Source organism: Halichoerus grypus, chromosome 5, assembly GCF_964656455.1.
Source record: "Halichoerus grypus chromosome 5, mHalGry1.hap1.1, whole genome shotgun sequence".
In the NCBI taxonomy this organism is placed as follows: domain Eukaryota; kingdom Metazoa; phylum Chordata; class Mammalia; order Carnivora; family Phocidae; genus Halichoerus; species Halichoerus grypus.
This window is the reverse complement of record NC_135716.1, coordinates 88,986,809-89,005,947: the sequence shown is the minus strand read 5'-3', so window position 1 is coordinate 89,005,947 and position 19,139 is coordinate 88,986,809. Positions and strand designations below refer to the sequence as shown.

At 51.2% G+C, this 19,139-nt stretch overlaps 1 protein-coding gene across 3 annotated transcripts in view; it reads right to left on the bottom strand.

Annotated features, from left to right (window-relative positions):
• TBX15 (T-box transcription factor 15) overlaps window positions 1-11,794 on the bottom strand; it is a 100,838-nt gene extending 89,044 nt beyond the window's left edge. Inside the window, exon 1 of one of the 3 annotated variants that reach the window (XM_036090105.2) lies at window positions 11,096-11,794. In XM_036090105.2, coding sequence (XP_035945998.1) covers window positions 11,096-11,300 — 205 coding nt within the window. In that variant the 5' untranslated portion in view covers window positions 11,301-11,794. Of the gene's footprint in view, window positions 1-6,977; window positions 8,424-8,822; window positions 9,041-11,095 lie in introns of those variants that run through there. The other 2 variants (XM_078072553.1, XM_078072552.1) reach the window with 2 other exon arrangements.
• Window positions 11,795-19,139: the final 7,345 nt, after the last annotated feature.

Below are 19,139 nucleotides of genomic sequence, written 5' to 3'. Positions count from 1 at the left end.
CAGGTCGAAATATCAGAAACTAACCAGAGAAACATGCTTGTGTTCTTCCACTTTCCCACATCTGGAAAGGCCCCTCTGTCCTCTGCCAGAGCCTAGTTCCCGGGGAGCTGGTAAAGCTGAGGCTCCCTGCCCCACCCTCCACCTACCCTCTCTTCATACTGCATGCCAGACAGCTGGTCCTCACCCTTAAAGCCCTCTCTCCCTCCCTCAGATGCTTACTCGGAGGTCGGCTTTCTGCCTCAGCGGAACCCTGAATAGCAACAGCCCGCCAAGTCCTATTTGACTTCCTTAGCCAGCCATTCGTACTCAGATTCTCTACTCTGTTTCTAACCATAGGCTATATACCAAGTACCGACTGATAGCCCTCCAAGTCCCAAACATCCCATTTAACGCAAAAGACGGGGCGGGGTGGGGGGGAAGCGGGCAGCAGTGGTGCCTGCCAGATTTACAATTCGCAACAATTTCTTATCAAGCTGGTCACCGAAGTGAATAATCACTATCAATTCAATTGACAGGAATCACAGACACAGCTAAATCCTTTGTTCCTCTATGGGCACTAATTTAATCCTCACAACCACCTTTTGATGAATATGTTTATAATTACAATTTCCTAGGTGCAGAAACTGGGGTTGGGAGAGATTAAGGAACTTGCCCAAGGTCATACAACTAGCAAGTATTGGAACCAGGGCTCAGAAACAAGCAGTCTAAGCTCAAAACCTGAGCTTTTAACCACTATATTGTATCACTCATTCATTCATTGCACCAAATACAAATGATAAGATAATAGTAAGAGTATTACTATTTCATACCAGTGCTTTGGAATGTGTGTGTGTGTATACTATGTATATTCTATATGCACACACATACACACACATATATACATTCCATATATATAGTTGTGTATTATTTGTAATATACATGATTATCATATACTGTGATTTGGAATACATATATTATATTATATATTATGTAATAATATAACATAACTATACTATATACTTTAATACGTATTATATACAACTACATATTATATTACATTATGTCACTGTGATATATAATACACAACTTAGCACAGTGGCTGGTACATAGTGTTCAACAAATGTTGCTATTTATTATCATTATATATTAAGTGTTAATCTGTGCCAGCCACTTGTGCTAGGCTCTGGAGATACAAAAGCAGTGAATACAAGGTCCCTGCCCTATACCAGTTTATAGGGTGGTAGTGAAAGAGGATGACAGTAAATCCATAAGCTCCTTGAAGACACAAGTCTACACAGGGGCTGGGGCTGTAGAGAATGGGGGCATCAAATACAAGTGGGGAGCTGTCACTGGCCCAGCTGTATAAGTCTGTAAGGAGAGATAGAAACATGAGAACCCTTCCTAGGTGTGTGCTGGGCCCAGTTTTTTGTCTGACCCTGCCCTCAAGTTCAGCAGCTATGAATAGAGGTCTTGAATGCTAAGCCGTCTTCTGATCTATCTTGTTGACAAGCGTTTTGCCTGTTACTAAGTCATCCTTTTAGCATTCTCACATCTCTGCCAGATCAAGACCTCGGCTTAGCAGACTAGACATGGAAAATAGTTACTAGTGCTTTCCATTAGGCTCAGAGAGTAATGAGGGGCAACTGATTTTCTTGGGGGGAAGGGAGGTCCCATCAATTCAATTTACTAATGATGAAGTTGTTTTTCTCAGTCTTCATTTTTCAAATGCATAGTTTTTCCAGATATTTCTGAGAATGGCACAGAAAATGTCCAAAGCATAGATAACTTGTATTTCCTTTAAATTCACTAATGCCATAGAATTCTCCCAGCAGGAGGGTCCTGGGCAGTCACACAAGCAACAATAGGTTACATCAAACAGAAAGGACTAGATCCAGAACTTCTGAACATGTGATATTAATCTAAAAACTTTTCAAGAGCTTTATGGAAGCTCTTAATTCTAGCAGTAAAAAATCTTTTTTTCTTTTTTGGGTTTTTTTTACCTTGAATTGCTATTACTGTTACTATCTACAATTGCAGTTAAAACTCCCCTTGTTCCAACAAAGGGATGAGTCAAGTGATGGCCAAGGTACCTTAGGAGAAAATGTTAATATTTTTTAAAAAGTTAACAAGATCACAGAATCCTATAGCTAGAGAGGCCTCAGGTGTCATTTGAATCTCTCTCCCTCATTTCACAAACCAGGAACTGAGGCTATGAAACAACTTTAAAACATTTTTTTTCAACGTTTATATGTCTGCCTTTAGAACAAATATCCCTGGTTCCAAAATTAATGATAAATCTAGCGCTAGACTCTAAATCTAGTTTAAGCTAGTCAAGCCCTCTTCCTTGAGCCCTCTATAATACATGGATATAATCTAGAATATGAGGACCTGTGTTGAAAGCTTTGTAGTATAATGAAGACTCAAAAACGTCCACATAAGCAATTAAGTTTCCTGAAATGTTTTTACAATTCAGTATTCTTCTGCAACTTGCTCATAGGATTAATTTTCTCATAAACCCTCTTTTTGCCTAAATAGTGCATAGGTATATAACCCCTCCCCCAGCTCTGCTGCAAATAAATAAATAAATAAAAGTATAAGGCTACTAAATGGAGGATGCTTTCTCAAACCCAGGGAAAGCACTGCTGTGCTCACAATCACTTACTGGCACCAACACCTGCCCCTCCCTACGGTGAAAATCAATTATATATTTTTCAGGAGCAAGAACACAAGCCCAGCACCACCCAAGTTCCCTAAGCCCTACGTTACAATTCTGGGCCCTGAGGCCTGGTGTGATTGATACTTTGGAGCCTCCAGGGAAGAGTCCCCTCTGAGCTAATGTGGAGCTTAGCAGGGAAGCCATTCCCGCCTGTTACAGAATGTAGTAGTCAATGACTAGTAGTCAATTCTATGGGTGGTTTCTTTCTTCTTTTTCTTTTTTTTTTTTAGGAGAAGAATTATTTCACTGCTTTTAATCTCCAAGAATAGCGTGAAGGCCAATTGCTTGCTGTCCCTTTGTCTCGGTTGAGCAATGCCGGGTTTCTAAGAAGGCAGGGGGCATCTCTACCATCATGAACCCTCTGAGGCACCCGGGAATCCTCTGCTTCTCGAAGAACCCACAGAACGACTTTCCTTTTTAACAGACTGGCTAGGATATTTACTGACCCTAGAATTACCCATTTGGAAATGGTTAGGGATTAAAAGTTCTTAGGGCAAAGGATTCTTGGTTTCTAATTGCTAATGTTTGAAGTCAGTTTGATTCCTTGGATATTTGTTCAGCCTGATGAAAGCAAAAGCTCAAACTCCCCTCAGGGCGCGAGGTGTAAGATCCTTGGGTTCCGTTTGGGGGGTTTTGGGGGAGGGTTGTTTGTTTTTGTTTGGGTTTGGGGTTTTGCTGTTGTTGTTTTGGGTTTTTTGTTTGTTTGGATTTTTTTCCTTGATTTTTTGCGGGGAGAAGGGGGGGTCTTTTACCAAGGCCTTCCCGATCACCCCTGACTGCCCGCATTTCTCCAGGCTGTAACGGGAGCTGAGAAGGGCACCACCCATCCTTCGGGATTGCTCACTCCCTGGTTTCCCGCAGCGGCGCGGACCCGCCGGCGGGGACCGAGCCCCGAGCGCCAGAGCAGGAGCCCGGGCCGTGGCGCACCCGCGACCCGGCCCGGGCGCTCCTGACCCGGCCGCCGCTCCAGCCCCAAGGCGCCGCCGAGGCCCGGGCGAGGGGCCGGAGGAGGGCAGACGCGGCTGCGGCCCAATTCTCTAACTTGCGAAGGTCACTCGAGCCGTCCTATTTCACGGGAAGAGGTGCAATCCCAAATCCTTCCCCGGTGAAACTTCATCTGATTTTTTTTTTTTTTTTTTTTTGAGAGAGGAAAAATATGGGCGTTTCACCGTGCGTATAGGAAGTGGGGGGAGGGGAACAGGATGTGGGGGGAGGTGAAGGAGGGGAGGGAGCGTTAAGGTGGGTTTACTGCTTTCCGAGCCCCCGTCTGGGGTTTCGACGAGACTTTCGGGGCCGTGGGAGAGTAGAGAAGGCAACGGGTGTTGGGAGTAAGAATTTCGGTTCACCCCGCTGAGAACTAGGCGCTAAAACTCCAAGGCTCCCGACTAGGTACATAATAATGACCCCTAATGATCCCTTTCAAGGGATCTACTGTTATCTCTAGTATTCCGGTTTTGAAAATAAAGCTGTATTAGGATATTACGCTTGCAATCCAGACTTGGGGGGGGGGAGGTTGTTGCTGTTAATCTTCTAAAGTGTGTGGCAATTTGGAAACAGCTCATTTAGCCTCCGCAACTATACTGAAGAAAATACAAGAAAATAGAAGATTTTTGCACATATTTCTATGTTGTTAAATTATTATCCCCAAATCACAGTTTCTCTCGTTATTTCTATTAACAGATTTCCCTTAGTGATCCCGTTAACTCTCTGCATGGAAGAACATGAAATTCTTCTTCAATACAAGCCAGCATTCTGCCCATCCGAAATGAAGGTGGCATTATTCACAAAATCAAATGCCAAATTTAGTTAGAAAAAAATTCCACTCTTCCTGCTCTTTTAAATTGCATCTGTACAGTCTCGTTTTCTGGTGTTTTCTCTTAGGCTTTGGTCAAAATCTTCAATTAATTTGACACTTAACTGAAAATGCCAATACCTAGAAGTTTCAAATTGGGATTCCCTTGAATTGTCAAGTGATACCTAGAGATGACAAAATTTCTGCCCCGCCCTCATATTGTAGGTGTTCCCCGTGTGTTAACTGGCTCCCCAAATAAGGGGGGCAGTTTATTTTCTCTAATATTTTTCTGATATTTCCTGAGATATTGTCTATGTCTCATTCAGAGCGGTAGAGTTCACACATAAATTTGTGTGTAAACACAGTTGTTTATATACTCTTTAATACATTTTACACACTTATATCTAAAGGGCATAGCTGAACACTGGCTGGTAAAAAGAGTACAGAATCGAGTATCAAATGCAAGGCCTATTTTCACTTCTGGTATCAAAAGCTCATCATCAGTTTGTAGTCAGCAGAATGTCCTGCCTCAAAGTGGAACTGCATAAATGTTGATTTGTCCTCACCAGAAGCTTAATTCCCCACCTCTTCCCATTTCACCTCCTGTCCTCCCTACTGAGTCTCATTTTCCATCCTGACACTTGGAACAAGGGCCTCACTTAAATTAAGTAATGATTATCCTCACCCAAAGACATGTGAACGGACCCTAATTTACAAATTGGCTAATTGCTGTTCCCAGTGCAGACCCCTGTATCTCAATCATACACATATAAAATGCAGGGCTCACTGGAAACCAGAAAAGGCAAGGCAAAAATAAACCACATGGAGGAGAGAAAGAAGGGGAAGAGTCCACATTCTACCAGTTCCCTACTTTTCCCTGTGGAAAAATATCCCAAAAGGTCAAAACTAGAAAACCACTTAAATATTCTCTCCTGCTGCACTACTTTGTCTTTATCTTTTGGGAGTAAGAAAGCAATAACCAGCTACACCCCCCGCCCATAATAATCATTAGATGGATTTCTGCATTTCCAGAAAGGAAAGTGAAATGCCAATCTGCTCTCTGCTCTTTATCCCTGTGGAATCTGCTCACTTCTGTCTTGTTTTTGTTTTTAACTCTACAGTCACCTAGAGAAGGAACTGACAGATTTAAGAAGTAATCATTTTACTCCTGGATGTGAGAAATAAACTTCTAACCCAGTCCATAATAGGGATCTCAAAAACATCCCCTCATCTTATTAATATATTTTTGGCAATACAGAGAACCATTGTCACGGACCCGGAGTATTTCACTCTTTGATACTTGCAGCAGTGCCCTCGAGAAGCCTGGATGAACAGAATGTTTCGGGTCTTCTGAGCCAAAACGTATTTGTCCCTCTCCCCTTGTGGCCCAACATGAAGGATTAATGGTGAGGGACTTGCTTCCATTAAACTCATGTCTGCACACACAAAGGAAATTATACAAATAAATGGGGGAACGCAAACCACCAATACCCGATCATCTTAGGTTTGGCCCCCAGGTTAGGCATTTCACACCATTCTGCAGTCGCTCCTCGCGTGCTGGGTGTATTAATCAGATTTTAAACTAATTTTCTTTAAAATTTAAAAGATGCTCATGATACCATTTGAAGTAAGGGGGGGGGGGAGTAAACCGGCAGCGGGTATATGTCAATATAATTTCAGTACGAACTCCACTATTAAAAATTTAATTCCCCCTTCCCCCTGCATGAACGTCACCCCGCGAACTTTTCTTCCTGGGAGTTTAATCTATAAAATCAGGAAGCCTAAGGTGGCTAGCTCTGAACCCAAATAAATAAAGTGTTCAATAAGAAATGGTGTTGGGTGGGGCGTGGAAGACGCGAATTCAGAAGCGCTGCGCGCCTAGGCTGTGAGCTGATCTGTCCAGGAAAGGCTTCTCCCGGCGCGGCGGACCAGTCTCGGAGGGGCAGAGGCGGGCGGCGGAGCCGGGCGAGGGGCCTTGCACCGCCCAGCCGCGAAGGGAGAGAACGCTACCCGCCACGCTCGCCTGTTACCCCAGCGCCTTCTCCACGCCTCACAAGGGCCTGTGAAGCGCGCGGGGGACGGTGGATGACGGTGCAAAACACAGCACACTCCGCCTCCCTTCCATCACATTCCAAACGCTGGGCATTAGGGTTTTCCCAATTCCCTGTCCTCCCCACTGCCTTCCAGCAGTTCGCTCCATCTACGCGATGGAGGGGGTTAGAATTGTTTCCTTCTTCCTGGGGGCTTCAATTGTGCCACCGCGTCAGGGCCAGCGTAAAACACAGAACATCTTCATAACCCTGCCCACCTCCCGGGAGCCACTGCCACGCGCTCTCCCAGCCCCGCGCATCCGCAGGGCGTCCGACTTAGCCACCGTCCGACCTGAGCGACAAAAGGGCTTTTGGCAGCCGAGCACAACTATCCTCGCCAGCCTATGACGAATTCAGATCTAGCCTACCCCCTCACTCCCCTTCACACAAGGTCACTCACCAAAGACGCGGCCACCGCGGAAGGTCGTTTTGACTTGGTAGGCGAGAGCGTTGCGCATGTCCAGCAGGCACCACACTTGGCTCATCCTCGGGGTCCCGGCCTGGCACCTTCGAGGCCTGCGCTGGCGAAGGGGCGCACGTACCACTGAGGAACCGGTGTTCCTCGCCCCGGACTCTACCTCAGGCATACACTTTGGCTTCTCGCCCAGCGCACCCCACACCCTTGCCGGGCAGTCCAAGCTCCGGCCTGCGCCCCGGCTGGTTCTTGCCCCGCGCAAGCACAGTCTCCCCACTGGCTTCAAACTCATCGCTTTTTCTCCATTACTTAAACGTCAGTGAAGAGTCACTTCCTCCGTTTTGACCCTGTGTTTCCCTATTGGGGATTGGGGGTGGGTGGAGGGGTGATGTCAGGATTAAAATCTTGGGAGTCTTAGCCTGAGCACACAAGCCATAAACTGGCAGATTAATTCGCGTGAACAGTTGATCTCGGTAATTCGAAAGAAGAAAGTGCCCTGGGGGCACTGCACGGGCTTTGCCTGTCTCATTTAACTAGGGATTGCGCAGATAGGTGCACGGGACGCGCGAGCCTGACATATGTGCACGTGTGCGCGGAGTACAGATCTGCCCGCATGTTCGTGAGTGTGCCTGCTTTGTGTGCCCACCCGCGTACGCCGCCACTTTCTTAGGCCTCTGAGCGCCGCGGCTGCAAGCCTCAGGGCCGCAGGCCCTGGAGGGGGAAATCCTTTCGCAGAAGGTTTGAATTATTTCGCTCCGCGGGAGACCGGACCTCGGCCGCACTCGGCTGTGGATTTGGGCGGGAAAGGCCCAAACTCCAAACTGGAGCTGGGGAAGCCGGGTGGAGCCGGGGCTGGGGTCCGAGCGCAGATGGCGCCGCCGCGTGCCTGAAATATACTTCCAAGGCCGCAGCCGGAGCAGCTGTTCCGGGCGATCTTGGCTCAAAAGTGTTCCTGTTGCTGCTTGATGAGAGGCGGGGGCAAGCAGGCCCGAGAGTCAGGCTCCTCGGAGACCCTCCCGAGCCCGCGGCGGCTGCGTCCTGGCGGCTTCTCCAAAAGACGCGGAGTTCTGGCAATAATGAGGGCACCTCACAGGCCCTTCTCCAAGGCCCTTTGGGCCTCGGGGTTTTTCGGGACCAGCAGGCTCGGTGGAAAATTTTGAAATACATACTGTGTGTCCTCTGATGTGTGAATTCCTACAGCGCGCAGGCTGGGCTGGTCCCCCGCTGCTGCAGGTTGACGCCCCAGGCTGCGGGCGCCCGGCGCCAACTAAAGCCAGCTCTGTCCGGACGCGGAAAGAAAAACGGACTGTGAAAAAGCAAAAGGCCACGTCTTTGAATAAAAGTTAAACATTAAAATCTAACCCTTGGGTTGTCTCAGAATCCTGGGATTTTAAGGCACGGACAGGGAGGGCTGGAAACGGAAGTACCAGTCAAGGAGGGAATGGTGAAAATGATAAACACAGTTGCTTTACGCGGGTGTCCTGTGTCTGTTTGCGTGTTTGTTTAATCCTTCCCCAAGCTCCGTGGCAATTTTGTTTCTGTTGTCGTTCCCCCCCCCCCCCCATTCCTGACTTCTTATCATCGGCCTAGCGCAGGCGAGCCACGCGGCGGGTCCAGCTTGCTCTCGATCCGAATCCGGGAAGAGAGTTTAAACAATTTGAGGCCAAGGACGGCAGAGACATGGCCCCGGGCACAAGGGAGTCGCCCGTGCCCCTCCCCGACCTCCACCACCATACACACACCTTTAAAGATGTGTGTTCATTAGGGCGCCGAATTAGAGGAAAAAGAAAGAAAGGCCTACAGGGAACCCCAATCCCTGGACTCGCCTACCGCAGAGCCGGCAGCTCCGCCTCCTCCACTCTGGGGACTGCGGAGGCTCCACGCCACCAAGCAGTTTTTCTGAAAGCTCTTTTCTCTTTCTATGTCCGGTTCGTAAGAAAGCTTTGGCCACTGCGGGGGCTCTAACTTGGAGATGCCCTCGGTGCACGACGCAGCCAGGCCGGGCTGGTAGTCCGGCCCCGCAGAAGGCCCGCGAGTACTCTCGGCTTTCAGCTTCTTCCTCCTCCCGGCCTCAACCCCACAAACATATTTCGTTTTCTCCAATCCAAACGCCCATCTTTTTCTTAAAAAAAAAAATTAAAAAATGATGAGATGGGAAGGGGTCAACTGAACTCTGTGTGACATAAAGTCCTGTTAGGTCCTCACCTCCTACCCCCATACTGTGGGAGCAAGAGAACAGCATTTTGGACAACAGGTCCTCGCGTTTATGTCTCTGGAATGGTCTCTTCTTGCCCCAACCATTTCTCTCCTCACTATGGCTGATGTAAACGCCGGAAAGAGAAAACTGCAAGCTGAGTCTCTGATCATGACCCCACGTATTGGTCCTTTTGAACAAGCGACCCTAGACCAGCTCCGGCGGACCTGGACCCCTCCCTAGAGAAAAGTACCCGCGGACAGGATGTCTGCCACGCGCAGTTAAGCAACTTCTCTCTTTTCCACTGTCGGGAAAGTAAAATAACCTCCGAAACCATGAGTTGTCATGAGGCCTGAAAGAACTCCCACTAAACCGTGTGAAGGCACAAGTGAGATTTCCACAACATATAAATGCGGTGAGGAAACAGGGTCTGGCCAGAGATGGGAAACACACATTAGCCACGCGTTCCTTTCTGGATTGCCCACACAGGGGTCCGCGTGGACAGGCACCCGCATCCAAATACAGGGAAAGATTTGAGCGGACGAAATAAATCTCCTTTTAATTTTCTTTTCATCGACTAATAAAAATAATTCCCCAGCACTAAACTCAAATACCGTAACGGGCCACAAGAACACGGAGAATTCATAAAACTCTGTCTCTGCAAGTCACCCGCTAATCGCGTTATTATTAGCCTCAGGAGCATGGAAATTGAACTGTCACTGCCGAAAGAGAAAATGTAAGCGACAGCTGTCCCTCCCTGGGTCGGCCAGTTCTCCAGCCCCCAAGCCCCTGGGCCCCAAGCTCAGTCCCCAAGCTCTTCGGCCCGTGGCCGCCCCCATCCCTTTGCGGGCCGCCGCCACCACCCTGGCTTTCCGCTCCTGGCGCGCTGACCCAGGTTTACTCCCTAACCCTAGCTGGTCAGCCAGGAGCACCTCCAGAATGGCAGCAGAAGTCCTGGCTGGAAAGTTTCTGAAACCGCTAAACCAAGCTGCGACCGTGCGTGTGTGTGTGTGTGTGTGTGTGTGTGTGTGTGTGTGTACGCGCGCGCCCGCGCGCGCGCAAGATTCTTCCGACAACAGCTGTTCCCCCGGGCTGTTTTGCACAGTTGAAATCTTGGCACTTAATATAAAACGTTAAGTTGTCCCCCCCCTTCAACTACCCTCCCAGGTTTCTGCTAAAATACAGACACAAACATCCGCTCTGTGTTTTACGTGTTGTGTGCATATAATGTGCATAGATCTGAGACACAAATTAATCGCTCCGCTCCCCTCCAGTACACAGAGATGTGGGCCCTGAAGAGTGACCCAGGGCGCAGGGTAAGGGGTCTAACATACAACTTTTTTCCATAAACGCCAACGAAGTAGAAATATAATTATGCTCCGTCGTCCCCGGAATAGGGGAAACACAAGAACTTGAGTCCCAGAAAAGTTGGTGGGGGAAGGGCAAGGACCGAGGTCGAAGGCTAAATGGGACAAACTGAGCATTTCCCGAGACTGGGTGTCGAGCCCGAGAATTCCGCGCCAGTCCTCTGGAGCTCTCAGAAGCGAATCCCAGCCCCTCTCCGCTCCTGCGGTCGCCTTCGATCTGCGCCCCTCCTTAACCCCAGGGGCCTGCGGCCGCACAGCTGTGGACACCAGAACAGTGCGCTCCGCTCCCAGAAGAGAAAGGGATGCAAGCGAGGCCTCCTTGCCTGAGGTTGGCGACGAAAATGCAAGGCTCAGTTCCCCTCAAATTGTTTGCCGCGAATTTGGGGAAGGCTCAAGACATTTGCGCCAAGAAAAGGAAACCCGCGTTGGAGCAAGGCAGGGCGTCAGCGAGCAGGGCCTCCTTCCACACCACTCCGCCCGCGGGCTGGCCGCCCGGCGTCCCCTCTCCGCCCGCCTCCCTCGGTCTGGTCCTGCGCACTCACCCGGGTGAGGCTCCAGGCCCTGTGCGGCCGCGTCCTCCGTGTCTCCGAGTGGGCCCGCGGGGCTCAGCGCCTCCATGGACAGGTCCAACCCCTTCTCCTCCCAGTCTCGCAGTTTCCGCTTTTTATTTGAGCCGATCAAGGCTTCAACGGAGAAGGCATGTGCTCGCGAGCTCAGGGCGACTGCAGATCTTCTCCTTTCACTCATCTTAGCCGCCCGCACCCCGGCCTCCGCTCGCCCCCGCTACTGAGGGAGCAGCCCGCGCCCTCACGCTCGGAGCGCCCTCCGGGCCGGGCCCGGGAGAGGCGGCGGCGCGGCGGCCGAGACAGGCGGCGGCGCTGCGGGTCCTCTGCACCCTCCCCCTGCGTCCTCCCCCGCCCTCCGCAGCCGGCTCCGACCGGCGCCCCTAGCTGCCCCAGCCGCTAGGAACGAGCGCCCGGAGCGCCGCCCGCTCGCTGCATGAGCGCCCGAGTCCTGCTTCCCACCCACCCGGGCAGGCGCTCACAGGCTGTGCAGACTGGACTTCATCTTTTTTTTATTCTCTCTCTCTCCTCCCTCTCCCTTTCTCTCCTCCCTCTCCCTCTTCCTCTCTTGGTCTTCCCGTCCTTCCTCTGATCCAAACTTCTGGGAAACTTTTTTTCTAAATTCCTCCCTTCCCGAGGAGCTGGGGGCAGGCGGTGCGCTCCTGTCCGTGGGGTGAGGGAGAGGGAGGGGGAGGAAGAGAAAGACTGAGGGGAAAAAAAGCCAGCCCCCGACCAATGGCGAGGAGGGAACAGGAGAAACCCTGAGAGCGCGGGCCAATGAGAGGAGGGGAGAGACCGAGGCTCGGGCCAAGGCTCCGCGCGGGTAGTCCGGGGGATGCTCCTGGGCCGACTTTAACCCCTGGGTTCCCGGTTCCCCACGGGTTCTTCATGGGGGAGGGAGGAGGGCCGAAAGTCGAGGTCTGATCTTCGCCGTTCCAAACTCCTGCCGGTCCCAAATCCGTACCTTTCCCTTCCAAATCTGCTAAGTCTCATAGACGCAGCAAGCCCAGTCATTTTAATTACCGATCTGGAGTCTGGGGGCTCTCAACCTGTCCAAAAACGCCCGAAAACGACTCCAATAATCTCGCGCCTGCCCCCAGACGCTATTAGCTCTTCTGGTTCCGCCGGGATTTCGCCACACAGGTTACTTTCCTGTGGTACGATGTCTAAGCAACTCTGGGTAAGGCAAAACGAAAGAAATAAACAAAGACGCCCGGTTACTGTCCAGGGTCTTGTAATTGTAAATCTAATGATCGCTTCCTCCTTCCAGTTCTACCTGGTGGAGGAGACGCAGGCTCGGCTCCCTCAAAGCAAAAGGCCGGCGGTGGGGCGCCCGGCTTACCGCGCGCTCCGCAGACTTATCCCGTCTGGGCCCGCACGCAGCAAACGCTCGCCTTCCCTTCCGCGTGGATGCTGATCTCAGCGTTGCCTGCTCGGGGCGCCTGTTCTGGAGAACCCACAGAGAAGGGGTGGGCAAGGGCAGCCAGTAACTTTGACAGCGGAAGAGCTTTTTCAGAATGCCCTTCAAATCTGATCACCTCGGGAACCCGGCTCTCCCCACTCGCTGATCCTCCTTCCACCCTTAAAAAAAAAAAATCTTTTAGGACAGAGCGGTCGTCAGGGATTTCTCTGGAACTTACAATCCCGCACTCTGGCCATTCTCATTTCCCACACCCCCTCCTGGATCACGCTACTGGTCACGGGCCGCAGGAGACCGCGACCGCAGCCCAACGCAGAGCCAGTTCAGAGGGGCCGAGAAGTTGATCCTGCGAAGCAGGAAAAAAAAGGTCCCGGATTTCGCGGACGACGGCCTAACCACAACCTGATCTTCCCATCCCAAAGCCCTGGTCGACACTCTTCCATACCCGCGCGAAGAGGCAGGAAAGAGCCAGCTCCCCGGGTGCCAGGGACAGACAGAGAAGCTCTGCAGACACGTCTCGCCGACAGCCAGGCCCTGAACAGGGTCAGCAAGCCTAGGGCAGAGGGGCCCACGGCCAGTCACAGGCCCCCCAAGAACAAGCGCCCATCTGCCCTTCCACCCTGTCGGGCCTCTGAAAGGCCACATTCGCCTCCCAACCGCAGGGTAAATCTAGTCCTCGATATTATAGTTGGAAGTTCTCCCGTGCTGGAGGCAACCGCTGAGTGTCATGAATGCACCTAGGGCCTCTTCAGAAGAAAGCAAAAAAGAACACTTTTGGAGCCCCCTCACACTGGGCATCAGCCAGACAGGAGGAAGCTAGTGGCGCAGCAAATGCAGAAAGAGTGATGGAAGCCACCGGTTGAGTGCGAGTCAGCCAGGCCTCTCTCAGGCTTGGAGATCCGGGAGCAGCACTCCAAGCACCCTGGGACCTAGAAGTCGGCAACAAAGCCCCTCTGCGTCTCCCGCCTGGCTGCAGGGCAAACTCCAGGAGCCTGGGTGGCAAGGCGCAGGGTCTCCCACCTCAGTCACCACTTGGCGTGGCTGCCAGGAGCCGCGGCAGAAAGTGACAGCGCAATCACCACAATGGGGCCTCAGCAAAAGAGTTGGAGACAAGGGCAGGCCAGAAGCGCCCAGTCACCTTCTGCTGCGGCTTAGATCTCTTTCGGCTCCTGATTCTGGTGTCACTGCCGGGAACTGGGGCCTGTTGGGACCAGACCAAGTGGGATAGCAGTGATGGGGCCAGCCTCTCTTCCTTACCAACATTTTCCTCCTCCCCATTGCCTGTATCTCCCATCTCCCTCTGGCAGCCTCTTGCCTTGGCCTTCCTTCACAGACCTAGTTGGGATTGCAAGTAGATGCATCATAGGACATACACCCTCCCTAGGGCTGTGAAAGTTTCTCAAAAAGAGAACTTTTGGTTTACCCACATACCAAGATGCAGGTCCAGAAAGCCCGCACAATGTAGGTGACCATACACACAGGTTGGAGAGACATGCATAGAAAAGATAGCCCTGCCTTCAACAGCATGCATCTGCACCTCACCCCAAACATACACACTGCATAGAGTTCTCAGAGGAGCTCCTACACCCTTCCTTCAGTTCACACATAAGTTGCCCCCACCTCCATCCCATATACACATATATCTTAGAATTGTGGATTAGGCCATTAAACAAATCAGAGGGTCATGAAGCCAGGTTGCTTTGGATCAGTCATGAAAATAGGAGTTTTCCTTTAGGTAAATGGGATGGCCAGGGATATTTTCTTTTTGTGACTGTAGGGGTCAATCTAAATTTCCCCCACCCCCCCAGGGGCCTGCATTCCTTGGTTTGCGACCCTATACTGATGGGAAGGGAGGTCTGGAGAAAGATTAAGCAGGATGGTTTAATGGCTGTGACTTAAGTGTATAATTTTATGTGATTGGGAGAAGAAGAAAAATGGGACTGGGGGAATCAATGTAGAAATCTGGGAGTGTGCTATGCATTTTCCTCCACTCATAGCAAAGAGTTTTCAAAATCTCATGACCCAGTTTCTCTTTCCTTTAACCTTTAGGAATAAAAGTGGGATGCCCAATGCATGAAGCTAATTCCTGAGGCAATCCCCAGATTTCCCAGCCACCAACCTTAGGTCTTGGGTGGAGTCTAAGGCCTGACTCCACCTCAGGCCTGACGCTGATGGAAAATGAACAAGCTGGAGCCAGACCCCCCCCCCCATCCCGCCATGCCCCCCTGCAGGGTCCCAGAAAGGAAGAGAAGGTTATTAAGCACCTGAGAAGTCAGAGGGGATCAGGGGAAAGTGGAAGAGAGGACCCCACTGACTACCTGTAGGGACCTATGGAAAATGGATGACCAGTCCTATCCTTGACAGGAGGAACGCCCAGAAGCAAAGAGCAGCATAATGACTACTCACCTAAAACTCCAAATTTGGACTCCATGTCCAAATATTTTGATTTTTCAAAGGAACAACAGAGTTCTGCAGCATAAGGACGAAAGTCCTGGAAACACAAGCCCCTACATCCCCCACATACCAGTCTTCCTTCTGTTTCTCCACACTAAATACCACCACCACTGCTAATGCCTCAATACAAGGTGATCTACCAGATGCTGGGACTTTGCAGTTTTGAGTAATTGAAAACAAAGTTAAAAATCGTTGCCAGCAGGACACGTTAGTCTGCCCTTAAACACGTGGGCAGGACACCGGGTGGGGGTGAGGCAATTACAAAGAATTCAGCCTGTCTAGGCATTAGATATAAAACATTATGAGGCGACTATGGGGTGGGAGGTAACCCTCTGGACTCCAAGGCAGGTGAAGCCTAGCGAACAGGTCCCCTTCAGCATTTAACTGTGTGACCTTAGGCAAGTCAGTGCATGGCCTGTGCCTCAGTCTCCCCTCCAGCAGAGCAAAAGAGCCCTAAATACTTTACAACTAAGCAAAGCAGGCAAGATAATGGGTCGGAGGCGGAACAGACCTTAGGCTTTATTGTTGCTGTGATCGAATCTTCTGGGAATATGAGGCCAGGGTACCCACTTTTCACTTCTTCTTCCACATTGGCGCCCAGTTATGGGGTGGCAAAACTGGCCTGGAGCCCTCGGGTGGGCGTGGAAGGGAGCCGATTTCTGGAAACGCCCGCCCGATGCCAGCCCCGCGGAGACTGCGCAAGCCCACTCTGGCAGCCCGCATCTCGAGTCTCCGGGTTGGTTCAGGTTGCCGGGCGCTTCGCGACGCCGTGCGTCGTTGACTGTTCAACCACCCCCTCACACTTTTTAAAATAAATGTCCGTGGGGGCAAAAGGGTCTTTAATGATGTTTTTTTGTTTTCGCGAAATAAAATCTTTTGTTTTTATTTTAAACCAGCAGCGTGCCCACCTCTTGGTCCTTCCAGATGTTTGCAATAAAATCGCAGGTTTTGCCTTTGGGACTGGAAATAAAATTTAACGGCCTTCACCCTGTAATTATTCTCTTAGCTCGCCCTTCATAAATTTATCTGCTTTCTATCGGCGTTGGGGTAGGGGGCGAGCGAAAGGGGAGAAAGCCCCGATTTTATATTTGTGACTATAAAAAAGCGCCACCCGGTTGCTTCGCCTTCGGCGGCCGGGGTGTAACCCGGAGAGCCTGGCCCGGCGGGCGGCAACATTGCGCTATTGTTCGCTGCCCCCGTTCTGCGCGGGAGCTGGGCCCCTCCACAAAGGGGGCCTTGTGTGGCCATGCCCGGAGCGGCCGCGCCCAGGAGGCGAGGAAATCCTGTCCCCCCAGGCCCAGCGCCTCTTTTCCCTGAGCGTATCGTGCAAGCCGGCAGCCGGACCTTGGCCTTCAGTTTGCGCCCGCCGTGCACGCCGCCAGTTCCTACCTCGCCAGCTTTCGCAGGAAGCGAAACCTCGAGCCTGCGCGGAGCCCACGGAGGGGGAGGGAGGAGCCTGCCTCTGCATACCCAGGAGCTAGGAAAGGCGGGCACGAGGGCGTCAGGCTAGGGGGCTTTCTGCAAGGCCCTCCAGCCCCTTTCCTTCGCCTTGCTTGGCCTGGGCTGGAAGGTAAAATTCCGGCACCTTCCTGAGCTCAGGGTTGCTGGGCAACCCTAGGCAACCCAACCCAAAGTCAGCAGATTTTGAGGACACCAGCGTGTACCCCCAAATAAACGTGGCTACATCAGTAACTACTATGTACTTGTATAGGCAGCTTGTAAGTAAAAGGTTCATGCACCTATTTTGCATGACTGTACAAAGCCATGGTTGTATCTGTCTGGCAGTATACACATGCATGCACACACCAAGTGCAGCTACATGCGTGTATGCACATGCCTTTCTAGAATCAAACATGCGTGTAGAAACAACCCAGGGTTGGGTACAAAGCATCAGGCACAGCCATATGGGGGAAGCATTCCCGCGGCACACTCAGCTAGCCCCAAAGTCTGCAGAAATCTACCGGAATTCCGCACGTTGCATCTCTCCCCCAACTCCACAGTTCTCTTGGGCTCTCCCTGGCCTCCAGAAGCTTAATCCATGTGGCTGTCCCACGACCTCCTCCTTCATCTGCGTGGAGCTTCATCCGTGGGCAAGGTCTCTTAGGTGACAAAAGAAGGGGAAAATGAAGAGCACCAACCCTCGAGGCTTTGTCCCTTGGGAGAGCTACCCCGTGCCTGGGTGAGACCAGGGCATTCTCCAAAGCCCTGGAGACCCAGCAGGGACTGAAAGACTGGGCAGTAAGAAATGACACCAAGCGGGAGCAGCAGGGTTTTGTCCTGTTCAGTTTTTAATCGCATGCAGCCCCTTCCACCCTCCGGCCAGCCTGCCTTGGGCCAGAATGCCAAACTCCAGGAGCCAGACAGAGCAGAGCATTCTTTTGAGTTCTTTCTGCCCCGCGGACTCCCAGCTCTTCCAAGTTTGCCCCTAAATGTGACTCCATCTCTCTTTTCCTGCTGGTTTTTGCAGGTGCTTGGTTAAGCGAGGTTAAGAGTTCCCTTTGGTTTTTCCACTGAGAGGAAGGATTATCTAAAGCTAATGGGGGTGAAGAAGGGGAGAAGTCCCAGGCTCCACAGTCTAACACAATGGGCCAAAGTCCTGGAACCTAAAGAGGATACTCAGGGGTTCCTGGGGCTTGGATGGGAGACTGAGGCTGGCAGCAGTGAGGCAGGGGAGGAGGGTACCTAGGGCACCGAAATGGGGCCGCCCGCAAAGACCAGCAGCTAAAAGCAAATGATTTGGCGCATTAGGGCCTTGATGTGATGGCTTTTTTGCCAGAATATTTGGATTTCACTTGTCACTAATAAAAATCGGCCACCCAAGAGCAAAATGTCCTTGGTAGAACTAGGAGAGCTGGCTGGGGCCTGAGCCGGCCACTGGCAAAAGCCGACCAAGTAGATTTTTACAGCCTCCTTATGGATCAATCTCTCCCTCTTCAGGAGTGAAGAACGAATTGTCCATTATACAAAGAGAGTGGAAAAACAGCTCTCTGACTGCACAGCTCCAAGGAGGGGCTGGGGAATTAAATCCTCGGGTGTTCAGAGGGGACAGATAGCTAGAGGGGGCAGACCTGTGCTTGCTTCTGCCCTCCACCTGGGGAAGGAGGAGCTGGGAAGAGGCGTGCGAGCTAGGTCACAGAAGGCTTTTCGTCAACTTTGGTCCATAATTCATAAGCCATTTCTTCCACCCTTCTTGAGCGAAACCAAATCAGTAGGGGTGGAAAAATATCCAGAACTCTCCGGTGATAGGCATCACATCCCCGGTGACAAGGAAATTAGCGGGCATAGGGATATTACCACAGAGGGACCCTTGCCGTCCTGGCAAATGAGCCCTCGAAATGTTTATATATATAAAACATTATTATACACATAAAACATACACCTATAATATAAAACCAATTACATATATATGCATATCTGTAGTTGTTTTCCAACACAGTGGGTGTTGGTGGAGAGGCTGACGTTGCCAGAGTTACAGGGCCTGCCGCTGGGAATGGGGGTGGCAGTCCCACGCTGGTGGGGCTCAAACAGCAGTGGGGAGGGGGGCATCGCACGTGCCCCAAGTACCCCAGGAAGCTAGGGGCAAAGAAAGCTATCTATCCCTAAGCAAGAAGAGTATTCACTTAACTTTACATACTTTCCAGAGACTTCATAGGACAGTCAACAAATCCAGGCAAATGAAGGCATTCCCAGGGCAGAACAATCAATGCGTCCATAGTCTCCCAATCCTCAATGGTGTCTGAAGCCCCAGAGGCCCAGGATGCTTGAGAATTCTGTGGGCCAAGAGCAATGGCACCAGGGTGGGCCACTGCACCACCAACACCTGCCCCCAGTATTGCTCTCCTTGATTGCTTTCATGGGAAATGAGAATTTCTGACCCAGCTCGGAAAAAGAGCAGAGGCATTACCATCCAGAGGCCCCGCTTCTAGGAAAATCAGAGAGGAAAGTTAAGAAGCATGTATTTCCACAGCTTGTCTCTCATGCGGCCGAATCTCATTCCAGATCTCCTCTCTTTCTAGTCTGCACCACTAATGAAGAGCTCATATTCATTCAGCCTTTTACTTTGTGCCAGGCCCTGTACTAAGTGCTTTGTGTAAACTGACTCATCCACCCACTTCAAGGTCTGTGAACCAAGAACCAGTGCTACCAGCC